At 39.1% G+C, this 22,011-nt stretch overlaps 1 protein-coding gene across 4 annotated transcripts in view; it reads right to left on the bottom strand.

The window, feature by feature from the left end:
* Positions 1-13,622: 13,622 nt before the first annotated feature.
* CCSER1 (coiled-coil serine rich protein 1) overlaps positions 13,623-22,011 on the bottom strand; it is a 613,616-nt gene continuing 605,227 nt past the window's right edge. For 2 of the 4 annotated variants that reach the window (XM_054633357.2, XM_077177071.1), the window contains one exon: positions 13,629-20,528. In XM_054633357.2, coding sequence (XP_054489332.2) covers positions 20,043-20,528 — 486 coding nt within the window. In that variant the 3' untranslated portion in view covers positions 13,629-20,042. Of the gene's footprint in view, positions 20,529-22,011 lie in introns of all 4 variants that reach the window. The other 2 variants (XM_077177070.1, XM_077177073.1) reach the window with 2 other exon arrangements.

The following is a 22,011-nucleotide window of genomic DNA, read 5'->3' as shown; positions in this document are numbered from 1 at the left end:
AAACTGGGTCAGAAATCAAAAACATATTAAATAACAGGTGAAGATTTTCTTAAATACAAGAAATGCAAGCCTGAGGGAGCAGGGAGGCTCTCTTGGGTTCCGGTCAGGGAAAGGTTCAGAGCTGCCCTGCCCGGCTGTGGGCTGGGCAGGGCAGGGGCAGCCATGGGGCCGGGTGAGGTAGGCCCAGGGGCAGCCATGGGGCCGGGTGAGGTAGGCCCAGGGGCAGCCATGGGGCCGGGTGAGGTAGGCCCAGGGGCAGCCATGGGGCCGGGTGAGGTAGGCCCAGGGGCAGCCATGGGGCCGGGTGAGGTAGGCCCAGGGGCAGCCATGGGGCCGGGTGAGGTAGGCCCAGGGGCAGCCATGGGGCCGGGTGAGGTAGGCCCAGGGGCAGCCGTGCGGCCGGGTGAGGTAGGCCCAGGGCCTGGACAGAAGGGAGGGGAAGGCCCCTGCAGGATGGAAGGGTGGAAGAGGAGCACTGAGAGGCATCGGGCAGCCCTCACCCTCAGGAGAGACAGAGAGAGAGCCTGTGCCTGTGCTTGGCCGGCCGAGAAGGAGAAGGGGGGGGGGGTGAGAGAAGGTGCCCGGCTGGGCAGCCCTGGGAGCTCCGGACAGACAGAGCCTCAGATTTTTAACCCTTTTCTTGGATGGTGGAAACCTTACAAATGCTAATCCTCCTGGAGTTGGATGAGAAGAGAGATATAGAGGAGATAAGAGGAAATGGGCCATGAGAGAAATAGAGAAGAACTCAGGTGGAAGAGATGATGGAGTGGCTTTTGCTGGACTCTTTTTGTATAGCCATGGACAGAGCCATGTTCCTTGTGATACAGGGACTGCATTCTAGGGGGAGGCAATGCCTCAGAACCAAGAGGGTTAGGTGTGGGTACCCTTCGGCCCCAGGGGGTGAAAAATATGGGGGGGGACAGATGTCCCAAAGTTGAGACTGTGCCTTTTTGGAGTGGGACGAAGCATCCTTAAAAGTCGACCCTAGAAGCAGCTCTGGTCCATGTTCAGTGGTGAGAGCGCTGGACATGAAAGGAAGAGGTCACCATTGGCACAAGGAGGACTCCTTCTCCTCTTGATGAACTGAGGATTGAGTATTCTGAAGGGTGGTGCCAGACTGAGAGTCGATGATTTGGGGGATGTATTGTATTGGGAATTGGGTGGGGAGGAGGAGGAGATGTATTTGTGAAGTTTTCATTTTCCTTGTGTGTTTCTTTTTTTTCCTTTCCCTTGTAGTTTAGTTAATATTTTTTTTTCCTAAGTGGGAGCCTGCTTTGCTTATTCCTGGTCACATCCCACAGCAGAAACCAGGGAGAAGGTATCCTCATGGGGGCATTGGCATTGTCCCAGTGTCAAACCATGACACTCACACTGCTCAGATCCAGATCGTGATCTGCTGTGATGCATCACTTCAGATGCATTTACAACTTCAAAGACTTTTCTTTTTCCTGCATAATGTAGTTTTTTTCCCTAAAAGGAAAAAAACTGTAAGCCTTCCCTGTAAGGCTGTTACAGTGCCTTATCCCCATACTTGGAGCAGGAATAACTCCATTCCAGATGACCCTTGCATGGAATAGGTAGCCACATAGAACACACACCCTAACTCAAACAGGCAGCTTGGAAAAGGTAACAGGGTCCTGTGCTGTCATGTCACACAGAAAAGGTTACTTTTAACAGTAATACATATAATTTTCAGCCATCTATTACTCTTTGGCCTGTCATGCAGGCTGACATGCTGTCACCATAATCACATATATAGTGGCACAGAGCAGAAAGTATTTTAATGGTATTTATCAGTACCTAGAAAAATGAAGGGAAAAGCATAATAATGCTCCTGACACAGACAGAAAGCATTTGTCAACAATACTGATAGCCTAACAAAGGGTCAAATATACCTTATCTTCTCAAAGCATCCATCCTCTTTCCCCCCTCAAAACCTTGCCTGATACTTTGATGCCTAGTACTTAGCCCTTGTTCCCATCCACTCCTTTTCTCAATTTTCTTCTCTAAAGCTAGAAATTCAGCAGATGTCCTTGCAAATTAAGAAGGAAGCTTATATATTTCTCCTTCCTGATTGGGCTCTCTGCCGGCTATCAGGAAGAAATAACCTTCAAAAGGTGACTGTCAGCCAGATCATTGGCAAGCAACATCCTTGTAATTCCAAACAGCAAAGTGTAAGAGACAAGGGCAAATAAACTCTGTCTCTTTTACCTCCCAATATAGCAACCTGCTTTTATTTTTACACAGTGACCATTACTTCCATTAGGGACACACTTTGAAAAGTTCTCCACCATCAAAGATTAAAACCGACAGGGCAGGATCAAGAATTGCTCCAGCCTAATAGTTGGAAATCACAAGCGAAACTCTCTCATTAGATATTGATCATATTCAACAACAACACTGATAACAGGAGAGATGGTGGCCACCCACAGAGATACAAAAGCAGCCCCTCCAGAGTGGAGCAAGCAGGAGATCCATCTTCTGCTCTCCCTGGAAAGGACGTGGTGGCACAGGCAAAGCTCCCATGAAAGCATGCAGCTGCAGCCAGGGCCAGAGCCTGTCACTGGTGTCAGAGGTCAGCAGAGCCAGCAGCTGTCCTGGAGGGACCAGGGGGACAATCTGCCCAGCCTGGTGGCAGAGCTGAGGGAGGATGCAAAGGCTGAGGACCCTCAGGGACTCTGAGGAGATAGAATATCCCTCCCCCAGTCCATTATCCCGAGGCAAATGCACCATCAGCCAGGGATGCCCTCTCACCACTAGGCAGGAGGGGACCAAGGGGAATGCAAACAGGTTTCTGCTGAGGAGGGGATTTCCAAATACCTCCCAGCTTATCCCTCCCACCCAAGTGCACACAACAGGGCACTTGGGGACCAGGCAAACAATAGGCATGAAGGCTGGAGGAATTGCCAAGGGTGAGTCAGTTCTAGCTCCTAGATCATGACCACCTCACGGAGAGAATGACAAGAGCATTTGTACTCCTGAGTCCCTTCGGAGAGGGACAGAAGGCCCAACAGAATCACCAGACAGCCCACAGCAAAATGGGCTCCAGATGCCTCAACCAGCCATCCCAAGGTCTTGAGGTTGCTCCTGACTGTCCTTACTGGGAGGAGCACAAGTGTTTTCCTCTATTCTGCCAGTTGATGTGAATTATGGGAGTATAAAGAGGGAAAATCATACAGATCAATACCTGTCTCCAAGTCTGGTGTCCTTAAACTCAACTTCACCATTTTCCCCCATCCCATGTTGTAACTTGCTTCACTTAGCTTGCCCAGCCTGTTTTCTGGATAAGCCTAAAAACCTAGCCAAAACCTGGGAAGGAGGCTGATGAGAGAAAGACGAGAAAAGTACCACAGCAACATGCTTGTGCTAGAATTTGTATTTAGTCAAAAATAAGCATAACCACATAGTAATTTTGACTAAAAGCGTGGTTTTAGTCAAAACTGCTTGTTTTGTTTTAGATGCAAACAACTTGTTTACTTATTCAAATCAAGCTTCCTTTTTTTCTCCCTAGTTTAGCAAAACATGGTCATGTTAAAAAAAAAACTTGATTCTTAGCCTTGACTATTAGAAGTTTGACTGGGCGATGGTGCCTCAAAAAACTTATTGTACAGTAAAAACAATACAGTTGCTGGATGTTATACAGGATTTTTCCAAGTCAAATTCTCAGTTACTTAAAACAACGCTCATAGTTCAATTAATAACAGTAGGACCTTCACCCTGTTAGTCCTCAATATAACGCAATAATACAGTGTGAAATTCTTAAATCTGCCATCACACTGAAGAAAGGTCTCTAGACTGCCCAGAAAAAGCAACCATCTTTCCTAAAAGTGCAAGAACAGCATACTAGAAGAGCAATGCACGCAGGCTTAAGACTAGAAAATCCACATCAGTGATAGTAATTGATCAAGGAAACCATACTTTTTTTTAGAAGAGAAATGTGGAGCCCCACAGAAATGTGAAGAGCCCCAGCTATCTTCAGAGATTACAGAAGTGAATGCCAAGTACTTGCTCTGAAGGATGAGACCATTTTTTGCTATGAGCACCAAAAGCAGCACAGTTCCATAGCTCAAGTAAATCCAAGCACAGATGTATCTGCCAGTCCTTCAGGATGCATTTACAGCTGAGCAACCCAGCCCCTGAAAGAATGGCTGTAATTCAAACCCTCAGCAACTTGTCCAGGGATTGCTGAGGTCCACTGCTCATCTGATACATCAGAACTGCCCAGAGACTCTCAGGCTGCCCCACACCATCCCACACCTCTGATAACAGGGATGTTGACTCAATGTGTGACAGGAAGGGGTGTTGATAAAGCATTTCTGTGACAGCAGCTTTACACCATAGGGCACTGTTTTCCAAACTGAAAAAAATACTCTTGGAGCTATTTCTCTACACACATCACATCCCTTTCCCAGATGATGAGGCATTAATAGACTCACCTATGTTGTCTTGCATACTGATTACTTTGACTCTACATTATGAAAATACAAGAGACCTTTTTGAAAGACTTACTTAGCTTAAGGTGGGATTTGGTTTTTTTTGTTAAAAAAATAGTGTGCTTTCCTAAGTTAAAGACTCTGCTTCCTGATTTGCTACATTTATACAATTACATACACAATTTTCTTTACCTACATAGGAGAGAAACAAATGGCTTCTCTCCCTGCCCTTTTCAGGGTGCCATTTTCAAGTATTGCAGATCTTGAATAATCATCAGCACTGTTTTTTACGGTGACAGATGGAAATTGTCATTATTTGTATAAATATTTAAAGGGCCTTAAACAATTTCTATGAATAATTTTCTGCTTTGAAAACACCTTAAATAATTCACTGTCTTAGTTGACTCTAATGACAACAGAAAACAAAATACAGACTTGGCACCCTTCATGATATTCCTTCCAAACAGGAAGATGCTGTGGCTCCTGTTTTCCTACGTGCCAGATTTTAATTGTACATATGTAAACTCGTACCATGATCTATTTACCACCAGCAGGTTTTGCACTGGGGAGCACATCTCCGTTTCTGTGACACAGCACAAAGCAAATTTGATCTTGTATGGGCTAAAGGCTTGGTATCTGTGAAGTTATGACCCATGTACAGGTGGAGTTTGGGAGCTGCACAGAGTCTGCAAGAACCTCTCATTATGTCACAAGACAGGAGGCTAAAACCACCTGGATAACTAAGACTGCCATATGGCAGGTCCAAATAATAGGATGTGACCCAGTGGCCACATGCCTGTGCTGCTGTGGAACAAGCTGCAGCTCTTTCAGAAGGCAGAATTTGACATGACCTGATAGCACAGCACCAAGGGCAGAGCATGCATTCCATATGGGTCAGGGCATATGTTCCCTGTGGGTTCACTACCTGGTTGTTCAGCAACACCTCTACAGCAGCTATTTAAGTTAGACTGGAATGACACATATCTAAAAGAGACCCTTAAAGGAAGGGGGGAGGGCAATTTTTAAACCTGGGATGATTTTCTGTCTCATTTAAAGAACAGTCCTCCAGTTTTATGGAGGCAACCTATTGCAAAGGCTTTAAAACCACATCAATGCAGAGTTGAAATATGAGTGAAGGAAATAAAAGGTTTTTCCTGAAGTAGCCTGTCTAAAACACTGCAAGTTTGATTTCTTAGAAATATAAAAGTATTCCTTACTGGGGCAATTAAGGGCCAGCTTAATTGTGTCCCCATACACAATTTAGCTCCAAATTACAGATAAAGAACATAAGATTCAGCTTGCATTGCTAAGGAAAAAGCCAATTCTTGGTCTCCTATTGGTCAGCCTCCACTGTGCAAGTTCTTGGCTGATTTCGTAAGCTCGCTACTGTAGAAGGCAACCCATGTCCAGCCCTGGCCAGGTTTTCTAAGATGTAGAAAGATGACATTACAAAGACCTTCAGTAGAATAACTTCTGAAAAACAGGCTACAGAAACAGTCCCTCAAGGGATTTCATATGCAAAGTACAAAACAGTTAACACAGTTTTCTCTGAAAACTACCAAGATATGTAACTCCTCCTCAAGTGAAAGACATTTACTGGTTAATCAGACATATCCTTCCCCAAGCCAGAACAGGAAGGCCATTTTAGTACAAACCATCCAAAAGCTGATGGGAGTAGAATCAGAAGTTTTCCAATTTCTGATTTCCTATTGACCACTGGATTAGCTGAAGCATGACATCAGCCCTACTGTGGCTCACAGAATGTGATGTTTGGAATAGATTAATCCCTTAAAAAGACAACAGAAATACATCTGCTGTTGCCAGCAAACACCAGCATGTAAAAAAAGCTGAGACCTGAACACACTAGAGTGTATCACTTCTCCCAGGCTAACACAGACAAGCCAAGCTGTCCCTGCACTGCCATAGCCAACAGCTTCCTGTCAACATTTACTTTACCAGCTCTACCAATACCAATTTACACACTCACACCTAAACGTGAGAATGCAGGACTCAGGGGGGAAAGGATACTTGTTAAGGTGCTTTTATCTTTCAAGCATCAGTGTCCTGAAGGCATTATTTTTTTTACCCACTTGTGAGCTATATACTGCAAATGTCTGTATTTTCTCAAATCTTTAGTGCCTGTCATACACATGAATCACAGAATTTTTTTTCAAGTACCCTTCACAGTAAAGTTTGCTGACAGGAGAGATGATTCCCCAGTTATTAATCAGATAACTACACCAAGATCTCATGCAGCAGATTTAGGGATCTCACTAGCACTCAGTTCCCAGAGTTTTGATATGCCATCCCATTGCTTATCACTGACAAGCCTGGTTGTGTCCCTTTCCCCCTTTCAAGCTAGTTTAAAGAGCCCTGCTAGCACCTGCAGTAAAATCTTTTTTCCCCCTCTGGGAAAAGTGCATCTCATCAGGTGTCAGTAAATCTTCACAAGGGAGTATGCCACAGAAGAGACCTAAGAAAATGTTATACCAATACATATGCCCATTCTCGGAGGACTTTTTCTGTTCTTCCAATCAAAACAGAAATAACAAATCACCCGAATATACCCCCAGGAACTTCCAAAGGAAAAAAAAAAACTGTCAGGAAGTTGCTGGGTCTGAGATTGCCTTTACTGAGTATATACAAATGCTTATTAACATCAGCCTTAAATGTCCACATTCCCGTACAATTAGAAGGTTAATTATATTTGAAAGGGTAAGACAAGAATGTTAAATTTATAAATGAATTTCTAATTAACTTATAATCACTTTTGAAATAAAGTATAACAGTCATTTACTCAAAGCTGTCCACTGTTAATTTATGTCCTAGAATACCACGTCCAGCATCTGATTATTGCTCTGAAGGAGCTCAGGTCTTGATTTTTACATTTATTTTTTCACCTCCTTACCTTGTATAGATCCATGGGCAGAGCTGTTAGGGGCAGTCAGAGTTTGGGTACAAGCAAACAGTCCAAGTGGGGAGTGGGGCAGAAAAAGGGCTGGGATTCCATGAAACAGTGGGGCAATTCCACAAAGCTGTCACTGAAACAAGATACCAGGCTCTTGAGGTGACTACTATATAACTGCTAAGAAATAGAGGAAGGATATAAGCAATTTAAGGAGGTGAAGTTAATATATAAAAACACCTGTATCACTGGCAGAAAGCAGAAGGGCAAATAATCTCTGAGCAGCCAATTCAGCCTTAAAGTCAGTGCCAAGAGTCACCTGGTCACTGAGGCAGCACTGCCTGCCAGAACGACAAGATGAAGTTCTTTATCAAGGCATAACCTGGGAAGGTTTTAAGGTTTTCCAGATTGTTGCAAAGAGATACACCAGCCTTCAGTTCTGAATTTTTTTCCTTTGAGTCTGCCTTTCAGTTCAGGAACCTGAGAGCAATATCAGAGCTGCCAAAGTCCCATTGAACTTAATTTGGACTTGTGAAAATCTTTAAAAAAGACCCCAGTTACTATGCATTATGTGCTGCCTTTTCCATTCTAGCAGCTTTTCCACTGGCTAGGAGTTAAAGACCTTCCTTTCACAGCAAAAGAAGATTTTCATTTTGCTTTCATTAATCCTGTTACAGAGCATCAGCCTTTTGAGAAATGATGTGGGTCAATATCTAGCAGTGCCACCTCCCAGTCCATACAAATTGCTTTATCACAGCAATATATTGCAGTGCTGTGGTTCCAAGACTCAGGCTCTTAATTTAACAGTTAGATTGCTCCCACTACACATTACAGTTTTCTTAAGCCTTTACACATCAGACAAACAGTGACACTGTTCACATGGGGGAATTAATGCTGCATTTTGTGGAAGACTTCTTCTTTAGCTTTATGTAGTGGTGTGTTACCATAGAAACTAATAAAATTTCTTACTTCATATGCACTTCATCTGATGCTTCTCTAGTTCATACATTTTAAGTCTTGGTGCAGCTACGACACTGAGGTGCCTTAGCTCTTCTTTTTGTTAATGAAGTGGAACGCATAGAAAATCCCACAGGTAGGTTCCTCTGTTGGAGGCAACGCTTTCCTGTTTGCCCATAAGAGCTACTTTTCACTCCCTTCCCTCCTACTCCAACATCCCATCACAGTATCTTTTCTTCCCATCTTCTTATCTAGCTTGGTCTGCTTAAAAATCTTAACTTAGAGTCAAACAGACAAGAGAAGAATTGTACCTCTGCAGCAAGAAAGCAAAAAGGCTTCAAGAAAAGAAAACTTACAGTAGGCTCACCTATAAAATTTTACACTAGATTTTATGTGTGTTTTCTGGATGTTTCTCACACTTGGGTCTTAAAGATCAAGAGTCTTGGGCCTTAAGCTATTATAGTCTGAAAAACAAAGGGCCAAAACCAAACGCAGTAACACAAAAAAAATAATTACCCAAGGATTACACATCAAGTTATCACACACACCTATCAGAATTAGGAACACAGGGTCACACAACCTTAATTTGTAATCAGAGCTCTCTCCACTAAGCCATATTAATTAACAGAAAAAAATACCACATTCACTTTAGTAGGCAGCATTCAAATTTCAAAATGAAAATCAATTAATTAGAAGGAGAAATATAACAGGTGAGTAATGATAGACTGGTATAACTAATAGGCCCATAAGCACTAAAAAATAAGGGATTAAACAAAACCCAATATTATTTAATGGGTGCAAAAACACTGGACACCACAGCACAACCACCTCCACTTAAATACTTCAGAACAGTAAACCATAGGAATGCACAGGCTTACCAGAGCACTTCTTCAGCTGGTTGCTTGTAGCATCTTTTGTGCAGACAAGTCTTGAATTTGTGCACTTGAAGTAAAGAGCCTAAAGTAATGCAGTCTGAAACCAAACTAAACAAACAACAAAATATTTATGAAAATAATTCAATACTGCCCACAGACCTTAACATTGTCCTACCCCAAACCACACTGCCACTGCCTTCTCCTGCGTGCTACCTACCCTAAGCACCTGCTACTGATGAGGGCAATAATTGCCTTTCCCCACCCTTACCTTTTCAGGCCTGGTAATTATCTCATCACCTGGTAATGAAATCAAGCACAGGTGGAACTCAGTTCCTAAGGTTCCCAGTGTCTCAAAGGGCTCAGGACAGTTAGGAGTACAGAGAGAAATTTGTATTAAAGGAAATATGAAATGAGGAAAAAAGTGAAAGGAGGATTGTATTAAAATGAATGATGCAATTTGGAGCACTATCTGCATCTGGCCAGTGCTGCAAGCAGGGCTGGAATGCAGCAGCTTAGGGGTAGCTACTGATTCCTCTGACACTGCTGTGCACAGCATCAGGGTGCCTGCAACTGTGCTGCATGGAGATGTAATCATGTTTGCTACTACTCTGACTTGCACTTAGTCACTATGTGCAATATTATTCTGAATGACATTTAATATGCTTAGAAAAAGTATTTCATGTTTGTCATTGAGTGAAATCGAGCTATTCTGATTATTATGTGCTTCCAACACTTGAAAAATCAGAGATCAATTTGCTTTCATTTCATATTAGTATTTTTTCAATCTGAAACTATGTTTAAGGCTTAGCTCATTTTCTAATATGCAGTTTTTCTAAAGCAACAACATTAATATTATTTTCTGAGATATCACAACATAAAATATTATGAATTATAATGCATACAAGCTAATTGAGGAATTACTCTGCCATATGATGAATATTGTTTAATTCTCAGTAATCAGTAGTGTTGGAGGCATTTTTGTGACAGGGAATAAACTCCTGTCCTGTCATTTCATAAAAGAAGAGAATCCTTTACAAGGAAGCAAGAAAACATATATAATATAACTATGAAAACATATTCAGGCACTTTTAAGCCCATCACAACACAAAGACTAAACTGGTCATAATTTTGGACACACTCAAGTTTCATAGAAGTGATGTTATGTGGGAAAGCTTCCTTAAATCCCAAGCACTTTGCATAACCTGTGCTAATTTCAAAGAATCTTCCACTTTCCAACACTTGCATCTAATTTGATATTTCTTTAGCTTCATTTAGTAGAAGGCTGATAATACAGTAATTTAAACTCACTGAAAAATATCAGATTAAAAACTTTTCTACTATTTCAGCTTTATTTTCCCTTGGAAGATTATATATAAAGTCAAATAACCTATTGAGCTTCATATTCCTGCCAGGGACCCAAATGCTGCAAAGAATTCCCATAAACAGCACTGAAATGGGGCAGCTACTACAGAGTGGATAGCAACAGGAAGAAACAGCTTAGAGTGGGACATATATTTTAAACAGTATTACTGACAGAGTAGTAGGCATCTAAGTACTGTGAAATGAGCTGCAGCCATTTCTAGCTGAAGAATTGGAAACTGAGCTGAGGCTTTCAAAGCAGGCACTGAAAATGGTGCACTGATAGTGATGCAAAAAAAATAGCCCCAAACAAACCCAAACCAATAAGCAGAACCCCCCAAACAAATCAACCTCCTGGTCTGAGAATGCAGCCTGTACATTATGTACATGCAGGGAAAAGCTGAAGTGGAACTCAATTATGACACAATGAGCAATCACTTTGGTCTTCATGCTTCTTTTATTTATACACTGCTGTTAGTGATGACAAATACTTTATAGCCGTACAAATGTGAAAGTTTGCTTATTTCTTCTATATTTGACTTAAAGTAATATGAATGATTTTGGCCCTTGAAGGTGAAGACACACAATTTAGATATGCTATGGGGAAAATGAAGCAAATTGGAGGAGTGCTTTATAACATCCTTAGTTGAAACATGAGATGGACAACACAAAAATATGCACATACTGTAAAAGCAAAAGATGTAGTGGGACAAGGCACTGAAGAGAAGAAAAACAAAAGTAAAGCCTAATTTTATTAATGGAAATTACTATATTCACACTAAGGACAAATGAAAAGTGGAGTAGGAATTGAGGAATATTGTGTAAGTGAAATTATTTGGACACTCAGAAAATAGTGTAATAAGGAATTTGCAAAATATCAAGGCACAATGGCTTTTTTTTTCCTGCAAGACAGTAGAATTTTTGTATATAATCTTTAGATTTTATAAAATGTTCTGCACAGGTGTTTGTACTTTATTATTAGCACAGTATCAAATATCTTCAACCTAGAGTTCTCATTAAGCAATTAAAGAACCTCAAGGAAAAATGATACATCTCCTGACTGTGACAGATTGCTAATAGCATTAAGCTGCCATAAAATAATTAGTGTTTATTACAGTGCAATATGTATTTCCCAGCAAAAGTATAAAGAAATGTCAAAGAAATATGAACTATTTCAATGAAAAAACCAAGACAGGCTTATCTTAGAACACAGGATTTTTATTAACAAATAAAATTTCAGCAGCATGAAAAGAAAAAAACCTGTAAGAGCCCTTTATGTTCATTTCAAATATGGAAATATATGAACGTGAACCTCTGCAATAACATTTAAAGTTAAAAGTCTGTAGAAATATTAAAAAATAATTTCTTTCCATAAAACATAGAAGGAAAAATAATGTAAACTAAAACCAAGAACAAATGACCATTAAATAACATCAATAGAATCCCATAGAACTGTTTTACAAACTGCCATAACTCTTCAGAGTAATCCGCAAAAATTATTTACCCAATGATATGATTTAAAAAAACCAACAGAATGCTGCTTGATATTCTTCAGACACAACAGTGCTCTCACCTAAAGGCTACATATCTGTTTTCAGTCAGTGCAAAATGACTGAATTTGAAACACTCTGATTCTTATTGCACAGGAATTACAAAACCTCAAAACAATTTTAAAAAAAGCAGAAAATAAAAAAAAATCAAAGTATGTGTGGTACTAAAGTCAAAGGTTAGGGTTATGCCTTGGCAATTCTTAAATATTACAAAGTATTTGCCTGTTAAATGAGTTTAACCAATCTATGGCTTTATAGAGTAAAACCATTAAATTCACTAATGAACTTGTTTAATTAGAATTTAGATACATTTTACGGCTTTCTTTTCAAACCATACCTTGAGGCAAATACCTTCACTATTGCAAATTCTGCTCCAAGTTGATTTTTAAGTGTGTTATCTCTTAGCAAAAATATTCTCATTTATTTCCTGTTAAATCTATGTTACCATCTAAATCAGCAAAGTGATCCTGGAGTGACTGGAGTGTGTTCAGTGAAAAAGCTTTACCTTATCTCCCACACAACTTTAATGTTCAAAACTCTTCAACAGTGCATTACATATACCTTACATTCAAGTTAATACTTTTCCCCTTTTCTCATCTGTGTTATTCTTTTGAAGTCTCTAATGCAAGTAATCTCTATAGTATTGCCAATTATATTTTAAAAATTAATTTCAATAGTATATAGCAAATAGCCTTGCTATGTACTGTTATTAAAATTAAATGGGTGTTCAGCAGCACAGAATAGAAAATTCAATGTCTTATTAGTTATTAAATTTTTATAGTGGTCAGTAGTTTTAAAATATATCATCCTGGACAGCAGGATACTCACAGACAAGTTCACAATGAGGAAATGATTAGATAAAATTTCCAATTTTGTTACATGTATCAGAACACTTTTGTTTATAGAAAAATGCCAAAAGCCCTTTAATTGCCCTCGGCAGTACTAAAGAACATATTTGCAAAAATAGTCAGAGTTATAATCATTTTTTTAAATTGAAATTTTCATTTTCGCCTAACCAGTTTAAAATTCACATAGGCCAAGCTGTTTGTGGGGATGCTTGAATAAAGGTTTTCTTACAAGATCCCTGTTTCTTTATTGGAAAGGAAAACCAAAACTGTGACCCTGTTAACCAAGTGCAGCTCTTGATGTAGGGTCGGGGTCAAGACTCTCTTCAATGTTTTCTCCTGGCTGCCCAGCATAAGGGCATTACCACAGCTGCATGAAATAAAATTACATAAAACTGCTTCAGATAGTTAGACTGTACAAAGTGCAAGACTTTAGACATAGAATATTTTCATGTATTCCTTTTGTCTGAATTGTTTCTATGTTACAATGCAAATTGCACTGTTCCACTTACACTTATCCTTCAGATAAAGATAATACCCTGGTAATAAAAGGATGTAAATTCACTCAGATGCTGTTTGATCAAATTATGGAAGTACCCTTAACCATACTTTGGAATGTTACGCAACCATTTTATCTCATTTCTTGTTATTCCAATAGATTTACTTCATAAATATATTGCGTCAGTGTTATTTCACATTTGCAGAGCAAATGGCTCTGCACCACCAGCCCTGGAACAGAAAAAGAGCTATTAATCTGTCAGCCTTCACCCTTCCATTAGACTTTTCTGAGCAACAAAACATCTGTTCTCCTCCTACACAGATTTTTTATATCCTGTTGATCCTCTTGCTTAAAACACATCAGATGAATCACTGATTAAGGACTTTGATTGCTTATACTCTCCTTGCGATGTTGATCATCTCTCCACACATTCTGTAGAGCACGTACTAAAACAGTTTATTTTTTTCACACTTAACCATGGAAAACAAATAGATTTTCTTTAAAAAGAAATTAATGATTTGGCAAACAAAGCCTAATGGTATAGCTGGACAAGCATCTTTAGTATGAAGGCTGTTTCTTGTCTTTTCTACTTATGTGGAGTGTTTGAAAAGCAGTTATATTTAGATATAAGTAAAAATACTTTTTATACATCATACCTTTCAAACAATAAACAGGAATAACATTGTTTATGTCAGAAAAAAATATTTGTGTGTTAGCTTTTAAAAGAAGAGGGATTTGATGCTTTATGGGACTGCTTACATGCTTAAATTTAAGTAGAGTATTATGAACCCTGTTGAAATCAAGTTTAGGTTAAAAAAAAAAAAAAGTCCCTGTGTAATGAATATGAAACCATTCTATAAAGTGCATTGACATAAAATTGAAAACTCAAAATAAATTAAAATTCTACTACTACTGTTGATACCCATATGCATTTTAAAATGACACTATTAGGGCCTTTTCAATGTGACAAAAAGCAGGATCAAACCTGGCAATGTATTTATCTATGTAGGTGCATAAGTAAGTCTGACAGTTTTTGAGTAGATGTAAATGAGCTGTGACCTCAACTCACCTAACGCAGCCTACCCAGATGGGAAAGGGACATTTTCTGTGAATGCACTGCTTTCTAATACCCCAGCAGCACAGCAGTTCTTGGGGAAAATGATAAAATATTTTAATGATGAGATATTTTAAATTCTAAAAAAAAATCCAGTGGAGCCTTCTCATAGCAGGAAAAACACTGTGGTGCATCCTGTCCTACAGAGTCATCACAACTCCATACCTAAGGGAAATGTTCCTGAAATCCAGAGAGACAGAAAGGGTCAGGATACAGAATATAAGGAGACAGTATCTGCCCACTAGAAAAATCTTCTCAGTGGAGTATTTTCTGTTCTACAACCTCTACATTGATGTAGAAACAGATCTGATATTTGCCACCTCCATGAGATTCTCACAAATCCTTCATAGTTAAGATCACTCAGAATAGGTTTTCCATCCCCAGGAAACACACAGAGACCTCCAGGTATTTTCTTGCTGCGCTGCTTTCAGAGTAGCAGGATTACTTCTGCAGAAATCCTAAACAGCCCTCCCTGTTGTTTCAAGTACTGGATTGATGGCAAAAAAACCCCAGAACCAGAGATAATGATTTACAGGTAATGAAGGCAACAAAACCAACAAATCCAAAAATATTTCACAGCTGTACAGAATGCAAGTGACAACTGTGGCTAGTGAGAATCACAGATTTATGGGAAACATATGCTGATAAATTTTTTTTCTTTTCCTTTTTTATTTTCTTGTCTTTAGATACAGGGAGATAAAATTTAAGTGTATTTTAAAATAAAAATTAACCACAAAATCTTTCCAAAATACTTAAATAACTAAGTTTCTTTTCTACTGATTTTGCAACAAGTGAAGATCCTTGAAGAAGATAATTAAATCCAGATAGTTCTCCTAGACTGAAAATACATTGCAAATCTCAAGCTCCTCAGGGAGGATATCCAATGCCTTTTATACTGTGAGGAGTTAGGATCATATCTGTTACAGTGGATAAACTCTCACATCCTGGGTAGATCACCAGTGAGCAAGAAAGTCCCAAACAGAGTTTACAAGGTTAAAACCAGCATATGGCATTTTTACCTCAAAAAAAAAAAAAACCAACAAAACAACCCCAACAACCCAGCAAGGTGTGTTCTGCAGCTGCTGAAATTTCCGTATTATTTTAGCAGTGCCTTATATGGGATATTTTAAAGTAAAGTCCACTTAAAGACAGTCATGGTCTGCATGTTTGAGGCTGTTCTCCTGAGGAATCTCTGTCAACTTCTTGCTGGCTGAAGAGCACTAAGATACATCCTGGAAAGGATGCTGTGTGTTACTCCCAGCTGGGAGAAGACCTCCATGGATACTTTCAATGTAATTTCTCACTGTAGTGCCTGCTTTCTCTAGAGCAAGTTTCAAACAGCAAATTCTCCCTCCAAAAAAATTCATTGGAGTGAGAGTGGTAGAGGCCATGGAACATATTTCATTACTGCACCCAGATACAGAAGTTCCGAATATCTTGGCAAACTTATCAACTTTACAAACATCTGTGAGAAGACTCCCCTGTATTTTTTTTCTCCGGGTATTTATTTCAAGATTTTGCATTTTGTTAGCTGTTACTCTAGCTCATTTGTGAACTGTGTAGATATACAAAGGGGTTTGCGGGGTTTTTTTGCTGTTGGATGTGAAGGGGAAAAGGAAGTGCATTCACCATAGATGGTGATCTGATATTTTTGTTAGATTGTTTTCTTGTCTTTTTTTGACACAGGAAAGATTTCCAGATTTAGAGAACTCCTGTGCATAAACTGAGACTAGCTGGATTGAAGGCCACAATCCCAATCATCAGGTGACTTAACTCAGTATAACCTAATCAAAGTCAGTGTCATACCAATCAAACCAGTGGAGATATGGCACAACTCTTAGGGCATGTAAAGTACACTACCAATTTGTAATCATCTTATTTTTATTACTCTGAAAAGTGTACTGTGTATTTAACAGCATAAAGTGAATCAGCACAGACAGAAATCATCACTTCCAAACTGGGTTTTTGGAAAGGGAAAACCACCAATTTTTATTGGTAATGAACCTGTAATGACTAGAATGAACCTGTAGGACAAATATGAACATTTTGGTAAGCTTTCAAATGCTTATCTAAACATCATTTGAGCATCTTAGTCTGGATAAACACCCTTTCACAATTTCCAGGAAAAAGCCACATAAGGAAAGCCCTTCTAACATTTGTATGGAGGTGTGTGGAATAAAAACCAGTAAGAGTCTGGATTGAAGTAAAGGCATCTATTCTGGCTGTTTCATTTTCATAGGGAGGGCTGGCATGCCTGGAAAGGTGGCAGAAATTTCTGTTGCTGGATACTTTCATATGCTACTAAAGAGCCTAAATAGAGGAGAGCTTTGTTTTTCCAGCATGCACAAGCACAAAGCTTGAGCTTCATCTACATGTACAGGTTATGAAAAAAACTCTTTCTACTGCTCTGAAGGCCAAACATAAAAACCAGTATTGGACAAATCAAGAATTTATCACCAGGGCTGCCCCTAGCATGTTATTGTGTCTTATGAACTTGTCCTAGTCAGGGTAAGGCTAGAGAGGATGATAAGCACATTTCAGGTGTGCCTCTTGTAATAATTTACCAATTCAGGTAAATTATTAAAAAAATATTTAGGGCACAGATCTAAGGTTTCTTTTGCCAAGTGACTGCTCTAAAAAAGTGGGACGGACACTGCTTCAAGTGGAAAGAGTTTTTCTTTGGGGATTTCCTCCTCCTTAAAATGCCCTCTATCACACTGAAAGACATGGAACTAATAAGTCATTTTAAGCAGAAACTTTGCAGTTATGCTTTGTTGTACAGAAAGAGAAAAAAAAAAGAAGGGAAGAAAGGTACATCCATGGAAAAAAATAATAAATGCCTTTTCCCCCGGTGTCATGTCTTTGGATATGTACAGCCTTGGAGAAATGTATAAATCATTTTGTACATGGAACTCTTAAAAAACTAGAGATTTTTAGTACAAAGGAATCAATTCACTGCAAGAATGTCCACATGCTGTTGCTTTATGATTTCCTATATACAGGAGAGGACCAAAGAAAGGACCTCTTTTACAGTAACTGCTGTACTGTACATTAACATGTGGCTAATACCCTTCTCTGGGTGAGATTTACACTCAGTATTACAAATAACATAACATTGCTGAAAATACTGATACAAAACAGCTTCAAGATGACGTTTTAAAAATATCCCTCATATTTATTGAACTGTTTTTTTCCAGTTTTTTAAAGTTTCAGCTCTATAAAAGATTCTCCAAGAAAATAGTAGCATTTGAAATGCTATTTTTGAAGTTTATAGATGGATTTTTTTTTTTAATAAAGTGTAATCCAAAAGTCCATTTTCCCAGGAAAAAAACAACTATAGATACAGTACATAACCTAAAACTGAAGAGGGTATTGGTTTGTTTTGTTTTGCCTTTTTTAACGTAGTACAGTACATTTGTATCCTGGAAAAAAATTCCTTGATTACAGTGTCTGTTTAATTTATTTACAGATCTGAAATTTAATTGCATACATGAGCTCTTGAGATGAGCAATACTGAAATGAATTGATAGCAAGAATTAATTGTCCTTTGAATCTACCATGACTTTAAGATATTGCTAAGAAGAAGAAGTGATTCTGAGTAGTGAAATTATCTTATTACTATTTTAAACTTGTTTGGTAGACTTTAAATTATGAGTTTCAATGCAGGACAGGGAGTCTTGAATACCCACAGTTAATTCGGTAAAGCTGTGTTTGCAATTTTTGCACATTCTGTTTTGGCAGTAGCAATGCACACATGAACATGAAGAATTTTGGCAAATGTTTGTCTTGGTTCTTATGTATCCCTCTCTGGATACCCAAAATTATCACTACAGAATATTTAGACAAAACCTGCTCTCTTCAATATCAGATAATGTAATAAATTCTGCTCTAATAAAAATAAAATCCTCAATAAACAGAAGCCTGAAATTTCAGGCTGCTGAAGTTACTTTACACAATATCTGCCAAGATAATGGTCTATTTTTTTTTCTTAGTTAAAGCAAGACTTGTTAATAAAATTTCCTTGTAATGATCCAAATATTAAGTAGTGAAGCAGATATATTTAACACCAGGTAAAATTTTGTCTTTATTTCATACACTCTATGTGACAACTTTTAAAAGTTGCAGATGCTATCTGTTAAGTCACAATGGCTTGTTTCTGTGTGTGAGAATGTGCTGCAACCTTGTCTTTCCTTATTAATCACTGGTTAAAGAGAGAAGTGACCTGTCTCAGATCTGCCTCAATCGTACTTAAATGTGCCAAATTATTTTTTAACTACTCCCTGCACGTGCCATTGTAACTCACACAGATTACCCTGCGCCAGAGAGGTTGTAAACCAAGTGGCATGTTTCACATATTCGACATGTTTGGAGTAACTGACTGAGAGGTTCCCAAGCCTCTGAGAGGGGAAAAGCAGATCTTTTGCAACCAATAGGTCTCCAGGTTCTGTGGCGTGGTCAGATGATTTCATACTCCCAGAGACCAGGCAATAAATTAATCTCACTTGTCTGTAACACGTCAAGACTAACAAACCCAGCGAGCCGGTGTAAACCAACAGGTCCTGAAGTGCAGATGATACAGCCCACAGAAATTATGACTGATGCAGGTTGTTCAGCCTGGGTAATAAGATGATTTCTCTTACTTTAGGCTTTCACACATTTTTGGTTTGGGAAGTGGAATGAAATTACAGGATGAATTACACAGCAGAATGTCACATCGCATCATGAGTGCTACAGTGCCTGTAAAGCACAAAGATCACCACAACTTGACATGCCCTCATAGAACAGAGACACTCAGAGAAATGTAGTTAAATAGAAGTGTGAAGAGGGAAGGGAAGATTGAGGAAACAAGCTGACATCCTCAGTCTGGGACCCAATTTACTGACTCAAATACCTGGCAACTCTCTATGAACCTGTTAGAGGAAAATCAATTACTTCCTCCACTTGTAGCATGAGGCACTCATGAAACACATACAGCAGGAAGTGGTAACACTCTGTAAGTTACCAAATTTCACTGTATTAAAAAAATGTGTAAAAAGAAGGTCCTTAAAGATTTCTGACTCCTTATTTCCTTAATCTCTATGGAATTCAAGAGGGTTTACTAATTACTTATCTATTTATTCCTCACATCTACTTTAACAGTAATATTATTAAACATACAGGTTTTATTTAAGATCATCTTCTAGAACTTCAGGGAATCATAGTGACTTACAGAGGGGTAAAATATATTTAGCCAATATTGGACTAGCAGTGCAGCCAGATGGTCCCATTTATTAACTCATGGTGACTTCTGCACGACAAATCAGCCCAGTTATTTAACAATCTCATTCATCCTTTTGCCTCAGTCCAAGGTGGGAAAATATGGAACCTACAGACAAATTTAAATTTTTATTGTTTTTTTTTTTCACATGAAAGTAGCAGCAGATGAGAACTGAAGACAGAGCTCTAGGTGAGCTTACATCCATCTTTAATCAACTCTCCTTCCATAGCAAGAAAATAAGCACCTTGTTAGCCATCTTGTTGACCTAAAGTCTGTAGCTCTGCCGTGTGTAGATTGTGGTGGAGGAAAACATTCTTCCTGCTGTACATGTGTAAGGAGATGGGTCCCCTGGGGGGCTGTCCCAGTCTCCCTGTGAAGGTGCTGTGCTGCCGAGGCACAGCGCTTTGGTCCTTGGGAGCTCCTGGGAACACGGGGCAGCCGTCGGCCTTGGATGCTGGCTGGGCTGGGCTGGCGGCCGCGACAGCCAAACCGTTCTGGGTGGCCTCTGGGGCCAGGCTCTCGTACGTGCCTCGGCTGTGCTTGATGGCTTCCACGATCTCCTTCTCCTTCAGGAGGCTGCTCAGACACAGATTGGACAGCTGGCAGCTCTTGCTCTCATACGCTGCTGCTGGGCTGCCCGGTGGGTGTCTAAAAGGGTCCTCGGTGGGAGTAAGCGCTGACTTTCTGTCCCTTGTGCTGAGGTTTTGGCTCACCATTCTGATTGGATATGTAGTCTGGGGAAACAAAAGAAGACAAAACAAAAAGTATTAGCAGTGGAACACAGTAGAGAAATGGTGTGGAGTACATAAACCACTCCTCACTACACATGAACAGCACATGGGTCTGGCAGATTAAAATAAAAGATGACTCCAGGTGATGGTAAAACTTCTAAAACTTCATTCACATTTAATAGCACTAGGATTGAAAAATGTTTGCTACAGGAAATGATTTGGCCATTTTCCTTAAAAAATTGTTTAAATCAAAGGAGGATTTCTTTTTCAGAATATAATAAATGGTAAGAAGTTTTCATGAATTGTAAGCAGATTTTCAAAAGCATTTCACATAATGAAACAAAGAGAATTTTGATCACATATTGTTCAACACTTAATACTCTCAAATCCTTACAAAATATAAAGAACATATTTTGTAAATATCTTCGTGCCTCGGTTAAGCTCAGAACATGTTCAATTTTCACCGTCCCTTGAATCCAGGTGTTTTGTTGTGTATTTACAAGTCAAATGCATGCTACAGGAGAGCACAAATTTTATTTCAGTTGCCTGGAAAAAAATACAATGTAAGAAAGATTCCAGCATGTTACCACCAACTTCTGATGTTGTGCAAGCATGCCTGCATGTGATTTTGTTGGAATTATGGTAATTTATCTGTGCATGGCAAATCAGATCACTGCAGACTTTCAGTGTGTACCTGGTGTGATGCTTCGTAGTGTCCCTACCACACCTGACTGGGGAGGAGATGATGGTACCCTTTCCCAGGGAATGGTTAAAGCAACTGCTTAATTTGAAACACATGTCCAATTTGACTCCTTACAGGTTTTCTGCAACAGAACTCTGCAAGGACACAGGAACAGCTTCTTGACATTTACATTGACATATGTGTTCTGATGTTGCAGAACAAAGCTGAGAGAATAAAAAATACTACCAAGCCTTCCAACAATATTTGGCTAAAAATCTTTCATGGTGTTTCCAGGATTCCATAGGAAACTCAGATCTATTGTATCAGAATTAATTGTATCACTTCACATGCATTTCTATTTTAAGCAGCACAGAAGAATGATACTGTCAGTATTCATAGCTTATACCCTTTTTTTACTGCAGGCTAATAGTCATGATTCCATGCAGACCCATATGCAGGTTTGGGTATAAGGACTGCAGTGCATTTTAGGCATCAGAGATGATATTTTAAAAAAATTATTAGGACTGGAACATCTTTTTTTCTATTTTATTCACTGCTGATTGCACACAGATTTATAAATGGGAGTAGAACACTTCTGGAAAACATTACTTCAGTTTTTATATCTGCAGCACATAGGTGTTGAAATGAAATTCCATTTAATTCCTAGGGTATCATTTTTGGGAGCACCTGTCTGTAAATTCAAACACTTTTCATGTATGTATGTATGTATGTATGTATCTATCTATCTATCTATCTATCTATCTATAAATTATTTATTTTCATGCCAGTAAATATAACCTTCCT

This window comes from Agelaius phoeniceus, chromosome 4, assembly GCF_051311805.1.
Source record: "Agelaius phoeniceus isolate bAgePho1 chromosome 4, bAgePho1.hap1, whole genome shotgun sequence".
NCBI classification, from domain to species: domain Eukaryota; kingdom Metazoa; phylum Chordata; class Aves; order Passeriformes; family Icteridae; genus Agelaius; species Agelaius phoeniceus.
The sequence above is the reverse complement of the archived record's forward strand: the minus strand, read 5'-3'. Positions and strand labels throughout refer to the sequence as shown.